Raw genomic sequence first — 14,311 nt, 5'->3', positions numbered from 1 at the left:
CCCACAAGCCTGGAGGCGTGGCCAAAAAAATTAAATAAAAAATAAAACACTGTAATGAAAGAGACACAAAATTTCACATACACGTTCCAAATTTTTTACTAGGATGCCAGTGCTTAACTTGTGCTGCCGGGTTAACTAGTTTGGGGGTAGATTTTACAATAAAGCTTCTTCTGCCTTTTTGCGCATAGATTGGAAACTTTCGTGAACAGGGACTCCGGTAGAGAGCTCCTAGCTCTGCTGTGCATATCCACTCACATTCAGACTCCTGTGCGTGTCCACTCACATTCAGTTGTGCAACCAGCCACATTCCCAGTTTTCCTGTACTGGGCTTAATATATGCCCAGCAAGGCCCAGGCACATCTGTTTAAGAACTTGCTTTTCCACAGAGTAATAGAATAGTGGGTTAGACCAGTGACTGTACACATACTACAGTGTGATACAACATTATAAGTTTAGGTGCCATTTGTCAAATTAATTTTTTTAGTGAGGAATACTGATACTTATCTATTATAAAAAAAAAAATACCTTTGAAAAAAATTACCTAATACTCTTCATTAACACCTCTGGTTCATTTTAATTAGGGGCCTCTTGCAACTAGAAAGCAAGCTTTTTTGGTCAGTCATTGCCATTTGTAGCCACTTAACCTGTGTGGATCAGGACTATCTTGATATTTTGCAGCATAAACAAACCATGGAAATAAATTAACCCCTGCAGTTGATATAGGACTGTAGGTGTCATTCACAACCTCTTTGTATCAGAATTTTGTGTTCTTCAACATGGCCTTTTGTTTTGCATTGATAACTTTTGTGTGTGTGTGTGTGGTACACGGCCTCTCACTGTTGTGGCCTCTCCCGTTGCGGAGCACAGGCTCCGGATGCGCAGGCTCAGTGGCCATGGCTCACGGGCCCAGCTGCTCCGCGGCATGTGGGATTTTCCGGGACCGGGGCACGAAACCGTGTCCCCTGCATCGGCAGGCGGACTCTCAACCAATGCGCCACCAGGGAAGCCCATGCGTTGATAACTTTTAAAGAAACGTTGCTGGTTATTTCTAAAATTCTGGAATTTTTCTAATCTTCAGCGTAGAGCTATAGAATTCTGTGTTGGGCAGTTCTTTCTATTTCCACATTTGTAGTGTAAGAGAGCATCAGTGCTATTTAGTATACAAGCTCACTATTCTTATAATTTTCTATTATTTCAAATAGCGAAAAATTTGATATCTAGAATGTAAATGATATGAGAATTAAATAATATATTAAAATGAATTTCAAGGTAAGGAGGTTGGTTAAAGGCTACTTTGGCAAAAGGTCTACTTTGCATTCTGAGTGTAAATCTTTTCTATCATTTTTGAAATATTATTGGAGGTCACTTTGCCCGTTGAGGAGTTCTATATTATACGTAAGCTGGACTTTTCGAAGAACACTCAGGCAAAGAGGCAATAACAGTGGAACGTGTTTTGGTTGGTTGAAGAAGTAGAAAGGAACTAGGAGGGAGTTTGTCATGATCCATTTTACCTGCTTTTTCTTTCCATTTTTAACTGGACTTAGTTCTGCCTGTCTTCACAACAGTAAGAAAATCACTCACCACTTTCCAAACTTCTTACAGATGCTTTCAAGAGATACAGGTGAATGCCCTTGGAACCTGACATGTGTCCTCTGGGTTTTATTATCCATTGTTCTTGTCCTAGACTTAGGTAAATGGCTTTAGAAAGCCTTTATTTATTAGAACATATAAGCGTCATTCCCTTTAGGTCTGGAGTGCATACTTCAGAAATCTTATAAAATTTATTTTTAAAAGCACTTTTTTTTGGGGCTTCCCTGGTGGCGCAGTGGTTGAGAATCCGCCAGCCAATGCAGGGGACACTGGTTCGTGCCCCGGTCCAGGAAGATCCCACATGCCGCGGAGCGGCTGGGCCCGTGAGCCATGGCCGCGGAGCCTGTGCTCCGCAACGGGAGAGGCCACAACAGTGAGAGGCCCGCGTACCACAAAAAAAAAAAAAAAAAAAAAAGCACTTTTTTTAATGCAGTGGCTTTCCATAACGTCTATATCCAAAAATATAGATGATGTTTAGGGAAGGAAAAAAAGGTGACAAGATTATATGTTTAGAGAGCCTTGTAATAAAAAAAAAATCTCATTGCTTGAGGCGTTCTATATAGAGTTTTTAAAAATAACTTTACTAAATAATGTATTTTGTGGCTAAAATTCTCCTAACCTCACCCCCCTCCCGCTACCACCACCATTTGTCATATTTCTTCTGTGCACACTGTTCCAGGGCCTGGCTAAGCAGCTGCCCCTCTTATCACCGATTTGCTCACCTTGTGTTTGTTTTCCTTTCTTTGCAGAGACCCTCCTTGATGACTTCCTTCTCACGTACACGGTCTTCATGACAACTGACGACTTGTGCCAGGCGCTGTTGAGGCAATATCCTTCATTAACTTCAGGATGCTGTGTCGGCTTCCTCTCAGACAGATGTCTCACATTAGGAATTAACTGCCTTTCTTCATTTACTCAACCCCTTGGTAGAGTGTGGCTGTGTTAAATATTCATGTCATCATAGCCAAGGTGAAAGATGAAATGAGACAGACTAGGCAGGGGGAACTGGAAATGAATGCAGAGCTGCTGTTTTCACATTCTACGTCGTGGGTAAATTGTGCTGTCGATATTATGTTTTCTTCAAACCTACGTCTCAAGACTTTAGAATCTGGAGATGAATTTGGCCTGCTGAGTAAACACCAGAGTCAAGAGGTTGAGTGGATTGGCAGTAACTGAACTTAGAAGACAATCAGTCAGTTAGTGCCAGACCATGTGATGGGAAAACATACATATGTGATAGTGTGTTTCTGGGCAAGTATCCCGGGGGAGACAAGGATTCCCCACTTGGGAGGTCTTACCCCAGTAATCAACTGTCATCGTTTCAGAGCTTTGTCAGGGCATGCTCTCTTAGGATGATGGATGTGACTAGAAGGTTGATGGCCAGTTAAGGAGGCTTTAGCATTGCATACACTAACTAGAAGAGATGCAACAGATCAAAGGCTGCAAAGCCATGCCAAGGAAAAGCACTCAAAGTTTCCCAACAAGTGTCTTGCCTCACAATGTTTAAGGAAGAGTTTTTTCTTTATCATTAGTCAAGCCATGATAGTTACAGGAAAAGAGGAAAAGAACATTTGCATAAGTGGAAATAATGTAAGATAAATCTTTATACTATGGCTTTCAAGAGAAAAACTGGAAGAGATAGATACTTTAATAGATTCTTTTTGTGTTTGCTTGAGTTTGTTTCACAGGTAGAAATCAAAGAAATCAGATGTCCTTGATGTACTTTTTTTTTTTTCCTGAGTTAGTTTCTTTAATTTCATGGTGGCATAAAAAGGATTATAAGTATTTTTTCTCCAGATATAGCCATTCTAAAATGTTCAGGGTTAGCTATTACTTTTCTCCTCTATTTTTTAATTGAAGTATATTTGATTTACAATGTTGTGTTAATTTCTGCTGTACAGCAAAGTGATTCAGTTATATATATATATATATATATATATATATATATATATATATATATATATAGTAGTATTCCATTGTATATATATATACCACATCTTTTTTATCCATTCAGTCCTTGATGTCCTTTTGCAGGTTGGGGAGACAGTGACTGAATTATGTTTTAAAATAGTTACAAAGCCTAATACAGAATTGATTCCTATTTTGCAATTATATATCAGCATTAAAGAATATAGAATCCTGTCCAGTAACCCCAAAACCTACCTGTGTTTGGTATCATAGCATTTTCTATTTCTAGTTAACTTTTCAGTGTGTCCAAGGTACTCAGAATGATAATTTGGGGGGCAAAAATGCTAGGTTGTTTTGGAAAGCGCCAAGCTTCCGTCTCATTCCTAAGGCTTTAAGCATGTTGCCTTTGAGGTTGTTATTTTTATGTAATTTTAACAGCACAGTTAACACATAGTCATTGTATACAAATTGGGAAATGCTTGTAAGTACAATAAAAATAATTCATGTTCTCTGAAATCTCATTACTTTAAGAAGCCACTGTTAACTATCAGTATATATCTTTCCAGGTAATGAATATATAGATAAGCATAGTTAATAGAAATGGGATCCTAACGTATACTTTTCTTACTTGCTTTCCTACGTAACAGTATACTGTGAATGTCTTGTGTCAGTAAATATAGTGCTGGACCATCAGTTTTATGACTATAGAAAAGCCCATTAAATGGATATGCAGTAATTTATTTAACTGTCCTCAATAGTTGAAGTATTTAGGTTATTCCTATTTAGTATTTTTTTTATTCCAGTGCAAATGAAAATTAGCAGCCCTTTTTTACTTACATTTGCACACTTATCCATTTCTTTTTTTTTCACATAAATTCCTAGAGTGAGCATTTGAATTATATCACAAATTATGCTCCAGAAATCTGTGCTCATTTGGCGCTACTTTAGAATGTGAATTTCTGATCAAAGTACATCTGGCCTTGTTCTGATCTAACTTTTATGGAAACAGTGTCCACCTATGTAGTGAGGCCAGATCTCTTGGAGCCCATTAATCTCTTGTGATTAATGGGCCACCTAGGATCTCTTGGAGGTGGCATTAACCCATGCTGCCTGTGGAGCTATGTCAGCAGCTGTCAGTTCTATCGTCCAGTCCTTATCCTCACGGCCTGCCACCATGTTATGTAAATCGTGTTCCTGGGCTTACCCTCTTCAGTGCACACCTTTTACTCTCCCTACACATATTCTTTTCTTCCTGCATATTCAGGTACTTGTAGATATTTTTGGAAAATGTGCTTTAGTGTATTTTGTGAAAGCAAGAATAAACGGATCTCTTCATATTTTTTACTTGCAACAATGTAATTTTCTTAACCATATGCACCTATTCTGCTAAGAAGTATCAAGGCAAAGAAGAAAACTCAGATGTTCCTTGTCGGAAACGGAAGGTCTTGCATCTTGTTTCCCAGTGGATTGCTCTGTACAAAGACTGGTTACATGAAGATGAACATTCAAAAATGTTTTTAAAGGTAATGTAAAACATCCAGTTATTGAGTAATTATTTTATGCCAAATGACTCATTTCAAAAATCTCATTCGTAGGTTACAGTCATCTAACTTGTTTGTAATATTGAAGTTATAATTCAAAGTATTAATTTGTTTTGACCTCTGAAGCCTGATATTCCTTACATAGAAGAAGGCAAGTTTTATAGTCGCTCATTTAAGGTTATTTATTTTATATAAGTCATGGGAATTTTGACTGCAAATGAAATAATTAAGGAACATAAAATAAAACATACTTTAAAACTTGATACTGTTTAATATGTTGAGATGTATTATAACTTTAAACTAACAATTCCCATATCTATAATAATGGGATAAAACATTTATCATTTAAAACCTATAGTGACAATGTATACATTATGAAACCTTTTCAGGACCTGGTATATTTTGAGACATTAAAGCAATAATAACTTATAAAATAGATACTAACCTACATTTACATTTGAAATTGGATAAGTTGATATATGTGTCTAATCATTAGTAGGCTGCAGTATCTTTTCAATACTGATGATTGTCTGGAGATGGTTTGTAAACAGTTGGATTCTTCTGGCCACCAAAACCGTATTAGCTGTGCAAGTTAACACAGAGAAGGGTACAGTGGAATTTGAGCAGGGAAGAGTTCTATTTCAGAATAGGCAAGTATCTAAACTAATTTTGCCTTTCATGAAGGAAATCACTTTGATTTCAAAATTCAGATATCACTTAGACATCCAGTTAAAAACTGGTTTAAATCAAGTCTCTGACTAAACTAATGTTATTTTCAAAACAACTGGGTAGTTTAATTCAATGGATTTTTTCACTCCCAAATGGTTATGTGGATATTATTTCTAAAAATACAGAACAGGCATGGAAATTGTGAGTAGCCAGCCAGAGATCTCTTAAGTTTCCACCATTCCCTACCTACAGCCTGTAAAAGCTTCCACAGAGCCACACCAGTTGAGTGAGGGGCTAGGAGGTAGAATCTCACTCAGGATCTCATTGGTACCCGGTTTAACCCCCAGCATCGTTCTGGATTCCACTTATTTCCCTGAGCAATGGGTTAACCACTCTGTGAATCTTAATCCTTAAAAATAGGCATCAAACCAATTAAGCTGAAATTTTCTTTTTCCCCCAGACCATATACAGAAATGTACTGGATGATGTATATGAATACCCAATACTTGAAAAAGAACTGAAAGAATTTCAAAAGATACTTGGAATGCACCGTCGTCAGTAAGTAATTTTCCTCATCACAGTTAGTAAAAGAAAGCAGCACAACATGTGATAGAATTGGGGGTGTGTCATATATATCATTTTGAACATTTTGAATCTGAGATTTATCTTGATTCCTTAGGTTTTCTAGTGGTAAATATTTGTTTTTATATCTCAAGATGAATGAACACTAAATCAAGCTTATTGGCTATTTTTTTTTTTAACCCTCTTTGGTATGGTAGAAACAAACTGGCCATGACAGTCTGGGTACATAAGAACAATTATCTAGTAAATTATTATTTAGTTTTAAAAGTGTAAATATTTAACTTGTCATTTGGGAGAGCTCATAGCTATCTCTAATGAATAGGAAAAAAGTTTTGTAAATAGGTCCCAGCAAGTCATGGTGCATTTTTAAAGTTCAATTTTATGGATTCCCTGAAGTCTCTTTTATCAATTCAGAAAAATTAAAGGAAAGCATTTATTCAGTGACTTTTGTCATATCCAAGGTGTATCACTGAGGTATCTATCATTAGTCTTTCATATTGCTAATACCTGACTTTACTCTGATTTACCACTAACTCTTCTTATTAATTTTGGTAAATGAAAACCTCAAGTCATTATTCAGTTTTCAGATATAGCTGCAAAGTTAATCTGAAGGGAAAAATTGTTCTCTGATTTACAATGTAGTTTCTACTTTTTAAACATAAAACACATCTCTTGTCAAGTTGTGAAAAACTTCTATTAAGATATCAGCAGTCACAAATGCACTTCTCATAGAAAATGTTAATTCAGGCCTTTCAGGTTATCGATTTGAGATTTAAAAAGCCTGACTTAATTTTAGTAAAGGGAGATCCTATTTAGTAAAGGCTATCTAAAGAATTTTAGGGTCCAAACAAATTATGTATAAACCTTAGTCCCAATCAGGAAAACCACAAATTTAGAAATTCAGAAATGAGGTGCAGGGTGTTAGAAATGAATGTTGTGAATTTTGGTGGTCTTCTTTTATCACAGTCTACACTGTAATAAATTTCAGTAGCCTAAGACTAGTATGAAAATATGAACAAACAAATGAAGCAAAAAAGAAAAAGAAAGAAACCTTTACATCACATGTAGGGATGTAAAGAATGTAGGGAATAATCCCCTACATGGAAGTTGATCTGTGCTGTAAGGCAGGCCTTCTTACAGTTGGGAAAATTTAATTCTGGTTTAGTACACATTTAAATGCATTAAATAAAATAATGGAATTTAATACATTCCATTTAAAAACTTACATAAAACTGGGAAATAAAAGATTTAAGTAAGAAAATTGTCTAAGACATGATTCTTGCCTCTTTGGTACAAGGTGATGAAATATCTCTAGATTCTGGAATAAGATTTGAGCTGGGGACCTGCAGAAGATCCCCCAGTTCCACCACACATAGAAACATCCTGGAAAAGATCTGTCTTGGCTGACTTATTTAGCTATCTAAAGAACAATAATTTCACCTAAAATCTAGCCAAATATGAGAAAACTTAGAGTTTCTGTGGAAATAAATCCAGTTATTTCCTCAATGCTCAGTTTCTATGGGTAGAAAGCAAAATATACCTGTTGAATAAATAGCTTCTTTTCTTCCTGGTTCACTGGAAATCCAGAGCCCAATGTCAAGTGTGTTATGCGTAGTAAACTAATGAATACTGTGTATTTTATCTTTTTGAAAAGCAAAAACCTCTGCCACTGCCTGAAAAGGAGTCTCTGTGACAGTCACTGCATTATTCTGGGTTTGAGACAAAGACTGATGTCTTGTCCTTTTCCTTTCAGCACTGTAGATGAATATTCACCACAAAGGAAGGTAAGGCAGCCCCTTCTGTCCGAAACGGGGTGATCTGGTTAGGTGGCCTGGCCTTGGCCCACTTGGTATTTCTTCATAATTAATGAATGCTGCCTCTAGCAGAGGAGGGCCAGGTGGGGAGCCAGGGGCTGCACCTTGCCTCCCCGCTCCTACCTCACTTAGCTTACCCTGTGCTTGTGCAGATTCAGTTTCAGCCAGGTGCCCTTGACTTTATGACATTCTGAATTTTTTTTTTTTTTTTTTTTTTTTTGTGTGTGTTACGCGGGCCTCTCACTGTTGTGGCCTCTCCCGTTGCGGGGCACAGGCTCCGGACGCGCAGGCTCAGCGGCCATGGCTCACGGGCCCAGCCGCTCCGCGGCATGTGGGATCTTCCCGTACCGGGGCACGAACCCGTATCCCCTGCATCGGCAGGCGGATTCTCAACCACTGCGCCACCAGGGAAGCCCCGACATTCTGAATTTTTGTAGTGCGTTTTGAAGTCTCAGAGTTTCCCCAACGTCCCCAGAATGATATAAATTTGATTTTTAGTCGTTGATATAAAGATAGAAGACCATCTATGCAAGACTCTTGCCTGCGAGAGTAAGGATGTCTTGTAAGAAAAAGGTTGGAACCCTTCAACCCAACAGAAAGAGAGATGGTAGCCAGAATGAATGTGTTTCCTCTTCAACTTGAGGGGGGGAAATGCTAAATGAGATGTCAGGCACAAGCTTTGTAGGAACTGATATATCAGGTGATGGATAATCATAATGAATCATGTACCTATTTCTCTTAAGCAAGTCATTGCACTACAGCAGAAGTATGAAACTATCTCGACGTGGCTTTATCCAAAAGCAAGGTTGCTGTTGGGATGGGGAAACCATGTCTTTCTCAGGAGAAGAAGCTATGGATGTTTGTAGTAGCCAGCGTTAAAAATCATGCCTATATTCTCCATCATGTTGCAGAGAATCATTTTGGGGGCTTTTTCCCCCAAAATGACAGACCAAGGTCTGTCATGTTGCTCAGAATCTCCACCTCCACATGCATTAATTGAGGCAACTCCCAGTTTATTCCTCTAATATTGGATGGGTGAATTCCATATTAAAAAAAAATTGGCACGCTCTTTTGGAACATGTTGCAAACAGCTCTGGTTTTCCAAAGGGCAGCAATACATATTCATTCATTGTTCTTGTTCTCCCTTCTTGCAGAATAAAGCCCTTTTCCACCAATTCAGTCTTAAGGAGAACTGGCTCCAGCATAGAGGAACTGTGACGGAAACAGAGGAAAGTGAGTGTGGTTTGAACTAGGGTCTGGGGCAGGTGGAGTAGCAGCTAATCACCATCATTCTCCAACTTTAACACATCAGCCTGCCTTTAACCCTTTCTAGCTGCCACACCCCTAAGACAAGCACGTTAGCATCCACAGTGACAGTTTTTCTTCTCTTGCTGTGGGTGTTAACAGTTTTCTTCATCACAGAGTACTGTCCCAGGTAAGGAAAGGAGACTGCAAAGAGCCCCCTGCGTTCTTGGGAAGAGGTGCAGAATGGACTGGAAAGGCAACCTTTCCCCTTGGCTGCCTTCTCCCCTGCTGTCAGCCCATCGCCTGTGACTCACTGGAAAGTCCACTAAAGCCACCGTGCAGGGCTTTGGCTGAGTCAATCCCTGAGATTTAGAGAAGGAAATCTTGGAGAAAATAATGAAAGGAAGGATGTGTAGTCAAAACTCCTCCAAGGCAAGGCTCTGCCAGGCAGTGCCACACGTCCAGTGTGTCCTCAATCATTGCTGCTGGCAGAAGGGCTCGTGACCCACCCTGAAGAGGGCTGCTCCATCAGTGTAGGGGAGACACCCCTGTAGCACTCTGAAGGTGCTGATGTGCTTTTTTTAAAAAAATTAATTAATTAAGTTATTTATTTATTTTTCACTGTGTTGGGTCTTCGTTGCTGCACGCAGGCTTTTCTCTAGTTGCGACGAGCGGGGGCTACTCTTTGTCGTGATGCGTGGGCTTCTCAATGCGGTGGCTTTTCTTGTGGAGCATGGGCTGTAGGCGCACGGGCTTCAGTAGTTGTGGCGCATGGGCTTAGTTGCCCCACAGCATGTGGGATCTTCCCGGACCAGGGATGGAACCGTCCACCAGAGAAGCCCCTGGCATGCTTTTCTACATTGCTGTTTTATAACGGAACTAGAAATGGTTTCCTTCTGTTTACATAAAGGTTGAGTCACGGGCAGAGCTGGGAAACACAGCAATTCAAATGTTCATGGTATTGTGACTTGGAGACTTTCTCTTTTAATTCGCCTTTCCCGACAGCGCTGAAATTTTAAGTGTGGACGTTGAATATTTATTCAACTTATTGAATGTTTAAACAACAAAATGTCACAGGATACCTCTTCTGTTCCATTGTTTGTGTATAACCAAACGTGATGGCCCTCGTTGGGTCATAAGTGTCACCTGTACCAAGTGGAGGAACAAATGGAATGACCTTACCTCCTCATCTCTCAGTTGCCGACCTTCCTTTCCCATGTGTCTTACAATTAATTGTATGATTTTCCAAGCTGAGTTTCAAAGAGTCTGAGTATTTCAAGACCTCCTGCCTCCTCTTTTTGTTTATCATTTTACTGAGCAAGCTGTAAACTTTCCTCACATTTAGTAGTTTGTAGACTGCATCTTTGCCTTGCTCCAAAATTCTGTCTTTTTGTGGAAGGGAAAAAGCCTTTTGTTGACAACACATAAAACAGCTATTTGTTAGATGCTATGGTTTTAGTGACACGCCCAACCAAACCCAAAACAAAATACTGTCAGGGCCTCTTGGTGGTGTGTTTACTTTGAGGTTTGTACTCATAAACCCATAGTGTGTCTTTTGCTTCATTTGCATTTCTGTGCAGACATTCCTGGGTTTATTTTTGTGGTGCCATTTAAATTGCATATGAAATTTCTCTAGGACCTGCACTCCCCCCCCCTTTTTTTTTTTTTTTGCAATCTAGAAGAGAAGAATATCTAAGTATATTATGTCCTTCTGTCTTTAGTAAAGAAGCTGGTGTTTTATACATTCAGAATGGCTGATACAAGAGACAAATAACGTGTCAGTTATTTCCATTGCTGCAGTTTCTGCTATTAAATCATAAAGAAATATTTTTTCCAGGGCCCATTCACCTTGATAGTGATAATGTCCTAGTAATAATGATTAGTACCACAGACAAGAAAAAGGAAATTAAAAAGGCTGGAAATGTGACCTCCATTTGAAAACTAAACTCACTACCACCCTGATATGGGTGGAGGGCCGGCACGCGGAGGTTCATTCTTAGATGAGCAAGAAGGCTGAAGCCAAAAACCATAGCAAGTGACAGATTTTTTAGATAAGCTTATGAGAATTCAAATAACAAAATGTGGTGGTCTTTACTGAGCCACTGTGCCTGTCCAGAGGTGAAGTGTAAAACAAAGATGTTTGAACTAGACGCTTTAATAGACTGCTTTGGGAGATCACAGTAACCCTCAAAGAGGGGACTCCGAAGTCTAGTCCCTGTTGCACAGATCCCACCGTGTAGTGGCCAGGCTGCCTCTACCCTGAGCAGACGCTTTTGCATGATGTGGGTCTCTCACTACGGTATGGGATGCTTAAGCACTACTCCACCTTGCTCAGCAGCTTTATCAAGTCTCCATCTCACGTGTGTGCAAGCTCGCGTTGCTGTGCCCTCAGGCACCCATGTGCACACATTTATATGTAAATCTAGCTGTGTCTGCTCTGTACTACAGGGAATAGTGTGGCGTGTGCCTTGATTTGGGTGAAAAGTCTGTACCTCACGGCCACAGTTGTTCTCTGTCTACTCACAATTCTTTCACCTCATGCAGTTTTCTGTCACGTGTATATAACGGAGCACTCCTATGTCAGCGTGAAGGCAAAAGTTTCCAGTACAGCCCAAGAGATCCTGAGAGTTGTGGCGGAAAAGATCCAGCATGCCGAAGAGGATCTGGCTCTGGTAGCCGTCACATTCTCTGGGGGTAAATTATTTTCTGTCTTTGAATATTAATCTTTCACTGGATTGCCTCCAGAAGGAGAGAGTTGACATTTTTATGGAGTAAACGTGCAGCGCGTCCCTTCTGGGTCTGCAGCTGGATGACCACTCTAACAATAAGAAGCCGCCTACCAGAGAGGCGTTTCCATGACAACAGTTGGGTACTGTTGGATACTGAGTTTCCTCCCCAAGAACTGAAAAGAGAGGCGCGCCAGTGTTTTGAAATATATTATAAAGCTTTACATATTTTGTACTCTAGATAAGCCTTCTGTTTTCATATTTAAATTAACTTGGGAAATTGCTAAAGGATGAAATTACTTTCCGAGGAAAAAAGAAGGCAGCCTTGAACTAGTCATTTTGCTGGCTGACAGTTTAATACTTAAAGACTCCCTATTGAAGGAAATAAAAACCGTACAATAAGCTGAAAGCTCACAGGCAGTGTTCGTTCAGGCAGACATGGGGAGTGAGCCCTGGTTATAGTTTTTGCCTCTGTTGGGCCTTATTTATCCTCAGAGAATGGTTTATTGTCTGTTTTGAATAAGATCACACAGATTACAAGCTGATACTATTGATCTGTGTGACCTGAACAGACCCCTGCGTTTTCACTGGAGCCTGTCAGATCTCAGTGTCACTGGCCTCCTTTTTTGGTTTACGATCTTTATTTAATATCTCATTAACCCTGAGAAAAGTACAAAGAAAGTGACTTAGTCCCAGTAGTTGAAAAATGGGAGTACTGTGTAAACTAATCAGCCAGAGATGGGGTGGGCCGGGGAGGGGGAGCAGATAAAGGGCATTCCTGTTTACCCTTTGTTATCATTCTAGAGTCAGGAGAAGAAGATCAGAATGTATTGTACTTGATGCGAAAGCATTATGTGATGGAACATTGCCTCTTTCGCTTTGTTACTCAGAGGCAGGTAAAATGGGCCTACAAGCTAGTTGATTACATATTCAAACAAATACAGCCCATCTCCCCTGTCCTAGTAAGTGAGTCACTCCTTCCTCTCCCTGGGCGTTGTGCATCCCATCAAAACATTCTCTAAAGAAAAAGAGCAAAAATTTCAGAAACATGTGGACTATGTGAATTTTAATCAGGGAGTAGTTGAATGTTTAATAAAATATATTAGGTATTTCAGATAAATATGATATTTGTATATTAATTTTAAGTGACCAAAGGTATTAAATGATTCTAAACAGTATTAAGCTTCATCAAAATCAGCATTTGCCTCTCAAGGCAATACCATAACAGAAAGTAATCATTGGGTCCCCATGCAGACAGAAGGTGCTGGAGAAAGAAGGACCCTGAGAGAACCTGGTGGCACAGCTGAGACCCACACCCCCTTGGAGGCTGACTCAGAGTCGGCCCAGGGCCACACGTGAATCTGGGAATTAATGAATGGGTCTTTTACTACCCAATATCTATTTGATGGCTGGGAAATATGATTTTTACACTCTGTTAGATTCCTCTGTCGTTCTAATGTGTATAGACTCATAGCTAATCGTCACTAACAATATCAGTTTATCTCTTGAATTATCTCACAGGTTTGGAAATATGCCGTCATTTTCCATCAGTTAGTAGTTTTGTCTGTTAAGAACCTTTCTGCCTGCAGCTTCATATCCCCCAAGCAATAATGTTCTTATGAAGAAAAAAAGCCCACAGAGCTTAATGTATTCCTTGCTCTAGTTACGTAATTTTTAATAAATGTTTTAAGTGCTACATCAAAATGAAATGACAGTGAGATTTACAGTTATTTTCTTTTTGTTAAAAAAAAGTTTAGAGATGTTGGTCATGTTGTAGGTTTTGTGGACTTTTCTAAAAGGACTGGTATTATTACCCTCACAGCTTTCAGTAGGTTTCTAGCTGTTTTGTACCCAAGTTAGGTGTATATGTATGTAGTAACAGAAACCTACCCAGTTACTCAGAGCTTAAAATCCTATCACTTTTCATCATTCATGGTGTAGTGACAAATCTGAAAGTAAGAAAAACACTTCTTAACAAATGGAAAAATTACTGTCTGAAAGCCATGGCATTTGCAGAATGCAAATTCCATAGCAAATGCAGAATGGCTCTTATAAAGTCAGATTTAAGGTATATATGGGCACACAGAGGGTTGCAAGAAATTGTAGCTAAAGAGGGAGGAGATAGAAGAACGTCAGAGCCCGGCCATGTGGGACCATTTACTGCCGAAGTTAACAGCCCGACATGACAATACTACTGATCTTTGCAATGCTGGGCCATAAAGAATGTATTCGAGTA

At 39.4% G+C, this 14,311-nt stretch overlaps 1 protein-coding gene across 8 annotated transcripts in view; it reads left to right on the top strand.

The window, feature by feature from the left end:
* Positions 1-14,311, top strand: part of RAPGEF5 (Rap guanine nucleotide exchange factor 5) — a 237,837-nt gene that overhangs the window by 181,021 nt on the left and 42,505 nt on the right. For all 8 annotated transcript variants that reach the window (XR_010842255.1, XR_010842254.1, XR_010842256.1 and 5 more), the window contains exons 12-17: positions 2,340-2,418; positions 4,877-5,021; positions 6,169-6,266; positions 8,044-8,074; positions 9,259-9,337; positions 11,894-12,043. Coding sequence is in view for 5 of the 8 variants with exons in the window: in XM_067042648.1 (XP_066898749.1) it covers positions 2,340-2,418; positions 4,877-5,021; positions 6,169-6,266; positions 8,044-8,074; positions 9,259-9,337; positions 11,894-12,043 (582 nt within the window). In the remaining 3 variants the exon portion in view is untranslated. The remainder of the gene's footprint in view (positions 1-2,339; positions 2,419-4,876; positions 5,022-6,168; positions 6,267-8,043; positions 8,075-9,258; positions 9,338-11,893; positions 12,044-14,311) is intronic.

This window comes from Kogia breviceps, chromosome 9 (assembly GCF_026419965.1).
Source record: "Kogia breviceps isolate mKogBre1 chromosome 9, mKogBre1 haplotype 1, whole genome shotgun sequence".
In the NCBI taxonomy this organism is placed as follows: Eukaryota; Metazoa; Chordata; class Mammalia; order Artiodactyla; family Physeteridae; genus Kogia; species Kogia breviceps.
Note: the sequence above shows the minus strand (reverse complement) of the source record. Positions and strands in the feature narration are given on the sequence as shown.